A 12484-nucleotide genomic window follows, 5' to 3' on the forward strand; every position below is an offset into this window, starting at 1 on the left:
GTGATCAAGGAATTTTAATTGTATCTTCAAAATAGCACATCTGGTTTCAACATGATTTAACTGTACACTTCTTGAAAAACACGTGACCTCAGTGCTCGTTGCACCCTCTCTTCCAGAGGGGACTGATGGGGCCCCTATTTCCCGGTGCGACTGTTAAAACGGGTGGACTGTCCTCAGTGGCGCGGCTTGTGGCGATGTTGTCAACCCCCCCCAACCTGTCTTGAAACACGTCTCGTTTATCCATGCTTTGTGAGTGTGACTATTTTGCTGTGTCATCACCATTCATATCTATAAAACCAATGTGTTAATGATTACATTATTTAATGATGCACAGTGTAATATACTCTGTTACATGAAAAAGGTAAGAGTACAATTCCAAATATTACTTGGGGTACCAAAAGTATAGCCTACTTATCATGTGGAAAATAAATAATAACAATAAATAACACATTTATGGTCGGCCTATATATCATTAATGTGTTCATCACTGTGATGATGCAGCTGGTAAAGGTGGAGCTAATATCCTTAATAATTAGGCTATATGCTACTCAATGATACATCAACTTTATTAGTTGATCTATATTTTGTATTAATAATACAAACCTGCATAGCAGCTTATCGAGTGACTAATATTGAAGAATAAATGTAGTGAAGTTAAAAGTGCAATATTTCCCTGTGAGATGTAGTGGACTAGAAGTATAAAAGTACATAAAATGGAAATACTCAAGTGCAAGTACCTCAACATTTGACTTAAAAACAATACTTGAGTAGCCTAAATGTACTTGGTAACATTCCACCACTGCTAGAACAATTGTTTTCAAGAGCTCAAAGTTGTTCAAAAATCTAGCCACTTCATTTTGCTCTCAAAGTGCACCATATTGACCCATTAAACTTTTAAATGTACAAACTTTTCTTCGGGGGGTAGCATGCCCCCCAGACCCCCTTAGAGGTTCTGAGGTCCACCGATCAGAGTCTCATATAAATCCTGCGAGAACAACTGTCATCTCATTCTGGTCTGGAGGCTTTCAACAACGCAGCATGCCTTGACATTCATTTCCTCTGTTGTAGACAATAAACTAAACGGAGGATAAGTAGCCTTGAAAGACTGTCAATAGCTTCTGTACATATTTCACACTTCAGTGAATGGAATGACATCAGCAGCGGAAATAGGACACGCAGACATCTGATTCTTGTGTAACAAGCCTTTTGTTCTCTATAGAAAATGAATAGCCTTCCTGTAGCTCGCAGTGAATTGATGCTCGAACGCAATAATCAATCAGGTTGTTTAACTCGTGAGACTCATAAAATGCAAAATGCAAGGGAGAGAGCGGAGGAATGTGAAAAGTCTTTAATAAATCACTATACGAGTGCAGACTGACCTCATACTTGCTACTCAGAAGCTTATACAGGAAGCACCTGTGTCTTCTGCTGCATCACTGGACAAGTTGAGCTAATCAACCTTTAGGTTCGGAAGAACAATCTTTGCATTGAAAAGACTTCTAGTAACCTACAGCAGTAATGCCATGAATAATATAGAGGTGAAATACCATTTATACACTCCATCACTGCGATTCCTAAATCAAACTTTACAAACTAAATCCCCACAATTTCCCCTGGATAAGTATCTGTAAATGAAAGGGTTATGGAACATTGTCAATCCATGGAATCAGCTTAATCACAATATTGCTTTACAGAGTACCTACTGTCTGGTCCTCCAATCTCTGCTAAGTGCAATGCAAAACCACAAGTGATTACTCAGCAAAACATACTAATCTGAGGGGTCCACTTCCAGGAGGTTACGACATACAAACGGCTCTGTATGTGAACATGGAATATGAGCTTCAAACGGAGATTTCACAAGTTAATATGCAAGATCCATATCAAGGCCTCTTATGTAGGAAATTATAAATATCCGTCGTAGTAGTATTCAATTACTGAGATTGATCTGGAAATAAAAATTAAAAAAAACGTAATTGGCACAGCGGTGTGTGCAAGTGTGTCTGTTAAGTGAGATCCAAGTCGACAGCAGCTCAAAGTAAATCTTGTGCTGAAACCTGAAAAGGTAAAGGTCGTCGGTGAAGACAAACCAAAAACATCAGGCCGTCTGATTCATTTTCACTCTACTTCTTAGAAATAATTGGAAACACTTCTCATGAGAAACTATCTGTTACACACCTTTGAATTGTACAAGTTGAGACAGCTACAGCCCATTTTATGGGAGGTAGACTCACCGTTTCATAGACGATGTGAATTTGGCTGGTGGCAAATTAAAACCTTGCTCTGACAACCATAAATAGAAAAAGTGTCTGTTGTTTTGGCTTGTTTGGTTAGTTTTATGTCCATCTGCACTCGTCTGTGAAAGCAAAGCACCGGGAAGAGACGAAGAAGGGAGGCTGTTTGAAGCTACGGCTATCTACAGCAGTCTGAAGGAAACAGTGCAGGTTGTCATTGAGAACAAACACACTGTCTTGCTTGGTGAGTGAAATAGATGAGAGAGGAGAGAGGAGAGAGGGAGAGAGAGAGAGAGAGACGGTTCCTCTCTCTCCTTTTTGGCCAACTAAACTGAGTGTGCAGTTCTGCCTGACCAACATGCTGCCAGAATGAGGGATGCAGCAATTACTCTACATCCACATCAGTATACTGACCGTATTGGTGCAAGTGTCTGGCCTTGCACAGCGAGAGAATGTGAAAGAGCAGCGCCTTGACCCTCATTACATCATTGAGGTACCCTTGGGCAAGGCACTTAACCCTCAACTGCACCGGTGGGGCTGAACTGGGCAGCATCCAAGTGTGAGTGTGTGTATTTGGAGGAAGGTGTTGCTGAAAAAGAGCATTCATGCTCTGTATGTCTGGCCTGGATACATAACTAAATAATGAACCAGTGAAACATAATATTTGGGTTTTTAATGCAGTTACCCAGAATTATACTTTTAGATTTTCCCCTGATCCTTATTATGTAATATGGGGGCTATGAGCATGATTAATATTACATTATAACTCACAGACATCAATATGGCCTGTTTGTGCTACTTCCACACAATTGATAGAATTATTCTTTAGACGTGTCTGCAGGTGAACATATCAAATAATGTTAAATGTACCCTCTGCCTCCCTATGTGTCAGCCCATTTGAATTAAATGCATTATTTTGTGCTTGTGAAAACAGTCATCGGCGGAACAAGTCCATGAACGAGTATGGATATTAAAAGGATGACAGTAGAGCTAAAGGAATCCACTCACGTCTTTATTTAAAGCGACACCCCGCCGGCTCAGTCAAAACAGCAGACAAAAAGTTGCGATCAATAGATATGATGGATAGAAGCAGGGAGCTTGAAAACAACACCACTTCAGGATTCAAAGACAGAAGCATCCAGAAGCTAAAAACAAAACTCCAGACAGACAATTGGTGCCAGCAGAGTTTAGCTCGTCAATAAGAGTCAAAATGAAAAACTGTGTCAAGTTGAAGTTAAAAAGCAGCGGAAAAAAACAACCTGGAATCAGTTCAAGATTCAAGGAGTACCACAAAAGCCTTGCTCAGATTTCTTTTTTTTCTTAAAAGCTTCCTCCACCTGAGCGAGGCGATAAATCTTGAGTTTTTGTACTCAGCTGAGGCGTTCACCGGGTCAGAGGTCAAAACAGTACGACGGATGAAAACAAGAGATTGTCTCGAGGCCCATTAAAAGAAAATTGCCAATGAGGGACAGAGACATGTCCTGCCTTCGTGGGAGCAATGGAAGTGAGTGTGTGTGCGCGTGTCTATAAGAGTACAGTATCACATGCGGGGGGGTTAGAGGTACCTGCATATAGATGATATGACTGTCACTTCATCAAGGTAAACATCCATTTGAGGTCTGACCGTCATTAAAACGTTGTTTTGTAACATTCCTTTCTTTGGTCCTAAAGTCTGTTTAGGAAAGAACAGCGGCGGCCACATGTTTTGTTTTCTACACATTGTTCATCATTTCTCCTCTCTTTCTGCACATTCTTTGTCGCTGCTGGGCAGAGTGAGTGTGCGCTGTGACAAAGCTGTGGAGAATGTGGTTCAGCTGAATTCTTCTGTTAACACATAGCTATTGTTGTCCCTTCCTGGAAATCCCAGCAAGTGGCCGTCTCAACATGGACACTGTTCAGCAGGAGGAAAACATATAAAGAAAAACGACTCTCTCTTCATTGGACCCCTGAGGTGTGTTGTTTTTTTGTGACATCTTTCATGTCACACGGGTCATTTTTGCTCTGCTGCACCTGTCATGTAAATCGGCATAAGGCCATCTAAGCCTGTTCATTAATAAACATATGGCCATATGACGCCGCATACTAATTAATGCTCCACTGGGATAAACAATATGAAATCATAGAGCCAAGACACAAATCCAGTTCTTGTCCCTTAACCTGCAATCACTGAAGGTGTGAAGGTTGGACGGAGGCAGCTGGGTGACACGGAAATCGAGCAATTAGAAAAATGAGAACCGATCTACCTGCCATCATCTTCTGGGCCTCATAAGGCTCCATGTAGCCATCGTTCTCCGTCGTCACCTTTTCCGTACTGGTCTGAGTTCCGCCGGCCTGCTCGGCATCGAACGGGTTGGCGTAGTCTTCAACGATGATGGGCTGCACAAGAAAAGTAAAAAAGTTACACATCAAGAAGGGAATTCATTTTGCTACTCTGTTAAAACAACACAACATGGGTAGGAGTCAGGAGAGACAGCAAAACAGATACTGCTGAGGCCCAGGACAGGACAGGACCAAGTGATCGAGGTAGGGCCGGAACATTAAGGGAAAAACGCATACATAAATAACAACCCCCCCCCCCCCACAATGCTTCAGCTTTTAGCCTTACAGCACGCTCTCTGCTACTGCTGGTCAGCCTAATTATACGACAGGCCTACATTTTTCAAAAGAAGAGGAAAGAGGACCACAACTGCTCAACTTTCTGAGGAGAAACAATTTGGTAGATTTATGCCGAGCTGGCAGTGAGCCACGGCTAATTGCAGTCTTTGCTCTTTTCGCTGAGCATTTTGTGCAGTAGATGGCAATTAGGTGAATGTCCCGGGACCCAGAAACACAGCTCAAACCCTTAGGGAGCGGAGCAGCTATTGTCCGCATCTATAGATCTATAGTGCCCTGGGGGAGGATATTTGTTTCCTTAAAAATGTTTGCTTCATCTATAAGGAGACCGCTTCAGAAGCAGAGATCCACCCTTTGAAAGGAAAGAGGCGACCGTCTGAGCCGTCCGTCTTCTTGGACATTGGATAATGGGGGAGAGGGTGTGACTGGGGGGGGGGGGGGACTATTTCTCTGTTGTGGCTCCAGACAGTCTAGTCCTGCCAATCAGTGGTCAGAGGAGAAGGGCACCGGCCGCTTGTTCCGTTACTTGGAAAGATTTGAGTCAAGGGCTTCACAACAAATAAGGAAACGCTCATGCATGCACCTAAGCGAGCATGTAATCGCGCACATGACTGGCACTACACCCTATGAGTCATGTGTGAGAGGAAGGGATTTGGTCTCATTATGAACAAGCTCATCACTCATCTGGTGGACGGGGTCGGGTGGGGCAGACAGGCGTTGGACCGAGCCTCGTGCCCGCCACGCCGTGCCTCCAACCTAGCCCGCTTCCCTGAGACCCAACCACTGTCCGTCCGTCTTTGCCACAGAGGGAGCTTCCCAAAAGGATTTGCTTCCCAGAAGCAAACCCCCATATGCAGGCCACCCGTGAGAGTGCCACACACACACACACACACACACACACACACACACACACACACACACACACACACACACACACCTGCCAACCCTCAGGGAAGCAAGTAAAATGTACAGATATACCTTTCCAACTCTGGGATTTCTCTTCGGCTGGGAAAGCACCGGCATTTTTCCAGTACTGATGGAGGTCAAGTATCATTTAACGTACTCAAAAAAAAAAAAAAGTAGTTCCAGGTGTTATATGCTAGAAAGTTCAGCAGGGATAATTTGTAAGCCGCTTAGCGACATAGCAATGCTGGCACAAATCATCTCCACTATACATGGATTAGTGATAATAGCAAGGGAAGAGAGTACCACGGATGTTTTTCATAGCAGCTACTGTGTGCTGAATCCACCTTCTTCAATGTGCTCTCTCCATCTGTTTTGGGGAAAATAACTAGGACTTTTGTTTCTGCCACAGCATAATTATGGGTTCCTCAAATGTTTTGCTTCTGTGAATTCAAGCAGGGGGGGGGGGGGGGAGAAAATCCAACGCAAACATTTTCCTGGTTTGTTTTTGTGCCGCAGAAAGATACATAATTCACTCACAACTCAGATCAGCAACATCTTTGCTGCCCCAGAGACCCACCACATTATCATGCACTACAGCCACAGTGTCACTATTACCATCTCACACCCTGTTGCATAGAAACTCAGCCGTCAGTCACCAGAGCGTGTGCCAAACCCACTTCAGATACAGTCAGTGCAAACACAGCCCGAACCTAAGAATAAGTAACCCTGACTAAAGAAACATATGAATTACCTAAACGGGGAGGGATGAAGGCCAGTGCCCATTTGACTGCAGTCCACATACTGTAGCGGAGTGGCTCGAGGTTTGAGACCGTAGCCCACAAATGTGATGAAACACTCCGAATGCTGCATCTTACATTCCCTCCAGCAGCTTAAGATGACAGCAGCAGCTTACATATTTTCCCGCAGTGAGATTTAGCCGGTTAGGTTTTAGCAGAGCTCACACCTTAGATCTCTACATGCACCTTCATGAGCCAAAGGAGGGAAATAATGCCCCTTACGGAGTTGTGTGTGGAGCCACTCCAAACACATTACGTCATAGTTTTCCTTTCCTGTTGACATAATGTAGGACAAATAATAGGGCAGGGTGTGAGGTGAAACTTTCTGATCGCATCAGACAGAGTGATGCAATCACGGACAAAGACTCAAACGCTCCACTTTTAGTTTTGATATGCAACAGCTCTGCTATCCACAAGTGGTTTGTATTCATGGCTTGGGGAATATTAGTTTGGTAATGTCTGAAGTAGCATGGTACTAGAGGGCAGATGAGGTGAAACACCTCACTTGAACTCTAATGTATGTGCATTTGTGCCGTCACAAACAATCAAAATCAGGCTGATATCTTAATTATGGTCGGTGTATGCAGAACAAGGTTGCAAAGGCTTGTCATCCAACAGCTACACTAAAACAGGATTTACATTGTACAGGCATGCGTGTATTTGGCTCAGAGTTGGGCAGTAAAAGCTCTTTACAGCACCTGGCTCATGTTCTTATTCCATTTTTGAATAAAAATGAAACAAAAAGAAGTTCTTCTTCTTGCTTTTTCACTTTCATTTAGAATTATTGGGAAATTGTGTTGCGAAATAGCTCAGCATTGCAGTAATACAGGTGACTAACAGGAGCTGTTTGTTTGCGAGGTGTCTTTTCATGAAGGGGGAATTTCTCCGCTGCACGGTCATTATCGGCTCCACCCTGTGTGTCACATTCATACATTCGCAAAGCTGTAATGTTTACACTTACAACATTCTACTGTTACCCATTAGCAGGCAGAGGTGTAATTAATTTCAGCTTACACAGATCCTCCCTGAGCATCCGGGGAGTTGAACCATCACCTAGATAAACAGACACCATCACCCACCCCCTGCAGCCTAGTTCATGTTTGGGGTGGAGGAGGTGGTTAATATTTCCAATTTGCCCCAATGTGTCCTTCCTGTCCCACTGTACTAATGACTACCAGACAGCAGGAGGGGTGCTAGAGAGCGGCAGCGTCGCCTGGGGACACGCCATCTGCCTTGTGGCAAACCAGGGTGTGTCAGGACTGCAGTCAAGCCAGCCAAAATCCCCCCTCAGCACAAGACTGCCTCAATACATCAGGTCTTTGCTAAGCCACGCTGTAAGCCCATATGAATCTCTCAAAGCCACCTCAGAGGCTTAGGCCATGTACCCGTGGAAGCTAGGTCCTTTACTGCTGTGCAGCATAGAGAGAGGGAGAGGGAGAGAGAGAGAGGGAGAGGGACAGAGACAGAGACAGAGAGAGAGAGAGAGAAACACTCAATTACTTTCATTCCAGCTCAGATCCCAGGCTGGCCGTGTCTTACACCTGACAGAGCTCTGGCACCTCGCAGGCGAAGAGAGCAACTTCTTGAAATGCACCGCAGCTCTCGGGCAATGAAGCCGTCTTGAAATCAGTGGGAACAGAGGGGACGCGTTAGCGGAGGCTGGCAGACTATAACAGGCACCTGCCTCTTCGGCTCAATGCCGGACGATGATGCCGGAGCCTTGAAGGATTGCAATTCGATCGGGCCTCAGACTTCCATTAGAAGTGAGAAAATACCGGCCACACTTCTCCTCCTGCACTCTTAATGGAGAGTAAATCAGATAATCAGAAATAATAACAAATTCAGAATCTTTCATAGTTGAAATTTTGTGGAAATTTGGGAGTAATAACAATAATAATACGAAAATAGGCTGCAACATTTCACTTTGTCTGCCTTGTGAGCGAGCCACATGTCCGGTGTTGGCACCATACACAACCAGAAGAAAATGCAATGCAACAACCAGGCGATTATCAGATAAACACCTTTAGACATATGAAAATAAAGACGGATCTCACTCCGGCTAAATGAGTGCAGGCAGGAATATGATATTAATGTCATGGCTTGTCCAGGAAGGATTGAACGCGTCTCAAGCTAGTCAAGGTTGAAGCCCCCCTGAGACCTGCCAGAAATGTCAGCATGCTGCAGAACGAGAGAGGGGGGGGGGGGAACGGAAAGAAAGAGGGCTGACGTGTGTGATTTATGTCTCACGCCACGAGGGATTTCAGCCACTGATAACCTAATACAACTCAGTGCTTAGCAGCTCAATTGCATTAAGGCATTTCAAAAGGCTTTTGTTTTCTTTGCTGCTATTGCTCTTTTGTTCTTCAGTGTAGCAAAAAAGAAAGCATGCCACTATTGGGAGGACAGAAAGCCACTTTAGAGAAGAGGGGTGAGAGTTGACACAAAGATAAGGAGACACTGTTTTTGTTCTATCTTTGAGCTGCCATGCATAAAGTATGTTTCCTCCTCTGTTCAAATGTTCATCTAAAACCCCCAAAACTCAGCAAGCTGAGCATCATGGCAGTGCCTCTGCTGATAGCTCTTCCTCTTTATCTGCGCCTGTAAACATAGGATGAATGTCGTGTGTGCAGTGTGCAGTCATCCTAACAGAACTTGGCAACAGCATTTCTAGAAAGAACATACTGGCAAGAAACACTCCCTCAAGGCAATTTATTAAAGCAAGCACGATCACAGCTTCTCTGTTGATATAATGCAGTTACTATCAATGAGATACTTTCATGTTTTCGAAGAAGAGAGAGCGCAAATCTGGTTACAATTCATCGGAGCCCCCTTGTGAAGACGGAGCCCTGCTGGGCTCTACCAAACAGATTAGGCAGACGGAAAATTGGCTTCGCCTCTAAAAGGAGAGACATTTCCCACCATACAGACCTGACATTAATGAAACTTTATTGAAATGTTTCCAGAGAAACACGGCTGCTGCTTGAGCTCCTGGAAGAGTGATGTGCCTCCTCTAAAGGCCTGCTTAGGAGTCTGCAGAGGCCGCTAATCAAATTACTATATTTGCTATAAAGACGCCTTTTTCACAATCAGTCACAAGCTACTGCAGTCCCCGCACCAACGGAGAGCACTTTCACTTCAGATGAAGAACCATTCTGTTTATGTTCCAGGTATATTCATTAGCTTTGCTTTTAAGCTAATTGGAGAATCATTCAAGAGCAGCGACTCAGCATTAGCGAGCCGGCTCGTCCTTGAGAATCAATACAAACAAATACTGAGTTCACTGACAACAAGACTAAAGCATGGCCGAACCTCTCCACAACGTGTGTGACCTGATGATTATCTTCCCTTTCCTACCACTCAAGACTCAAAAGTGCATCTTCTTACACCACAACAGCAAGCTCCGGATTCAGAGAGTCTATCTACGACATATATATACTGTCGTACACCGTGTGTGTATTACATTTAGCAATCCCCTGTAGCACAACAATGTGCTCAGCCATCCGTTTCACATGTGGCTCCCTCAGCGACATCTGCGCTGTTCAAAAGAACAGCTCACTTCTGGCTGCACACACTTATGTATCACACACACCACCATCGTCCCCTTTAAGATTCAGACCGCAGTAAATGTTGGTCCTTCAGATCTCTGGCACTTTTACCCATGTGGGGCGGTTTTCGGGGTGAAGCCGGTTCCTTTTTGGCACAAACTGATTTAGCCTGTTGTTGATCGTGGCTTGCATGGGAATGTTTCCAGATGCAGCAGCGACAGTGATAACCTGCACCGCACTTGTGGGTAAAACATCAGCAATACATGAACTAGTGGAGCCACAACGGTATTGAATGGAAAATGTACCTTATGTACACATGGATAGTCCACGCACCACCACTGTGTGTATGGGTTGCTGTGCATTATGAGGCTTAAGGTCTCATAACACTGCACATATGCACTCACATATGTGTGTGCATGGGTTGCACAAATACACACACACGTGGAAAAATGAGTGGACTAGGTCTCAATCAGTAAGGTAGTAGGATATCTCGTCTTCATTAGTCAATGCTCATTCAAATCAGACCATCCAGAGACATTCAGTCTGTACAAATGATTACTAAAGAGGTCGCTGGCAATCACACTCAACTCCTAGAAACTTCACATGTGAGACTCTTACACTCCTGAGACCTGCAAGAAGTTACAAATACGTGTTCTGTCATTTTAACTTGATGGCATGATTGCCATCTTTCACACTGGAAAACTTCTCATAACATATAACATCAAATATCTTGTCTCACAAAAACTAGGTGGCGTCTTCATATGAGTGCACATTAACAACTACGGTTGATTAAATCATCATATCATATCATCATATTTTCATTTTGCTCCTGAAGCCTTCTTCCTGTGTCCACCACTTTATCCTCAACATCGCTGAGCAGCATTCTGGATTCACCAACTGCGGGTCTTTTGCCTCTCTCATCCCTTTGGTATCCTTCAATTTAACAGAATCCCCCCCCTATGATTTCTGGAGTGATCTGCATTTGTAGTGCAGAGGTCTTATGTGGGTGTTATTATCTGTTTAAAAGCATCTTTAAAATCCATTAACAGTACATTGTAGCATCCCAGAACACCCCTATAGCTATTTTCAGCCCTCAAAACACAGACTGCAAACATTCTAATACAATCGTATAATCGTATTAATCCGTCTTAAAAGTGTTGATAGGCGTTTAGGTGTCTGTTCTTTACTGTTCAGTGGCCACATAATTAACATTAGATAGCTCAACTCTTTTTCTGTCGTTTGACCTGAAAAGACGTTGAAAAACTAAAGTTTTGTGTATTTTAAAAAGGTCAAGGGGCACAACTATTGTTTTGAATTACTACTTATAAAGCATCCACATGAGCTGCTAATTGGTCTGCTGTACATGCCCCCCGTGCACCATCAATGTGTCATTAGGCTATAAAGTAAGTAGATGTATAAAACGAGTGTCTTCAGGATCTAAACAACGCTAAACTAAACTGCACTAGGAGACAACTCGTGTCCCGCATCCCCCATCCATTCCTTTCTATACTTCCACAATTTGAAGCAGCTTTTCAATGAATTGCCACTCTTGCTGCCCTCCTCTCCTGATGAATGACTGCATCTTCCTTTAGCACCCAAAGGCAGCGAAGCACACAAAGCAGCCCGACTTGTCCCCGAGGACCTCCTTCATTGAAACACACTCCACACGGCCACTTAAGACCCCCAGTGGAGAGAGGGGAGGAGGCCATGGGACGCACACTATGAAGGTGCTCTTAATACGCAACAGATATTCAAGATTAAGTACTTGATGACACGCGTGACAAAATCCAATTTCCTTCCTCTGCCCCCTTCTCTCTGTGATAGATGTATTGGCAGAGTTTCTGCTACATACAGTTAGTGTGCGGCACAAGAGGCTATAATAATCCAGGCGCTACAATGGAATGTTGGTATTTTATCAAATATGATAATCCCTCGCTCCTGAGAATGAGCGATTCGTCCTCAGCATGGGTTACGCTAATTCCCCTCATCACTACAATTACAATTATTGCGCAAACATCAATTTGTTTTTTTTAGTTTGAGAACGAGGTAGTAGGCGAAAAGAAAAAAGGAATAGTGAAGTTGTTCGCCCATCAAATACACAAACACGCTGATACACACCGTGGACACGCGATAACACTCCACTGTGGTTCCGCGACCACAACGCAGAAGCAAAAACACAATTGTTTACCGCAGCAAAAGAAATTGACACAATTAGGAAAGTAGGGCTTCATGAAACAACATGAGGAGATCCGCTGGGACGGAGGCTTTGATTCTGGGAGAGTGATTTATGAAGCAGGGAGAAAAACAAGCCACAGTCAGGCTGTAAACAAAGCCGTCTCGATTGAGGCTGGAAGCTCTGCGGCCTCAGATAGCCTCCCTGTGTATGTGTGTG

General features: G+C 44.0%; 1 protein-coding gene across 5 annotated transcripts in view; it reads right to left on the minus strand.

The window, feature by feature from the left end:
- shf (Src homology 2 domain containing F) overlaps positions 1-12484 on the minus strand; it is an 87984-nt gene that overhangs the window by 67840 nt on the left and 7660 nt on the right. For all 5 annotated transcript variants that reach the window (XM_031848374.1, XM_031848370.1, XM_031848375.1 and 2 more), the window contains exon 2: positions 4475-4607. In XM_031848374.1, the coding sequence (XP_031704234.1) occupies positions 4475-4607 (133 nt within the window). The remainder of the gene's footprint in view (positions 1-4474; positions 4608-12484) is intronic.

The sequence above is a fragment of the Anarrhichthys ocellatus genome, unplaced genomic scaffold (assembly GCF_004355925.1).
Source record: "Anarrhichthys ocellatus isolate YVR2014 unplaced genomic scaffold, GSC_Weel_1.0 scaffold8, whole genome shotgun sequence".
Lineage (NCBI taxonomy): Eukaryota > Metazoa > Chordata > Actinopteri > Perciformes > Anarhichadidae > Anarrhichthys > Anarrhichthys ocellatus.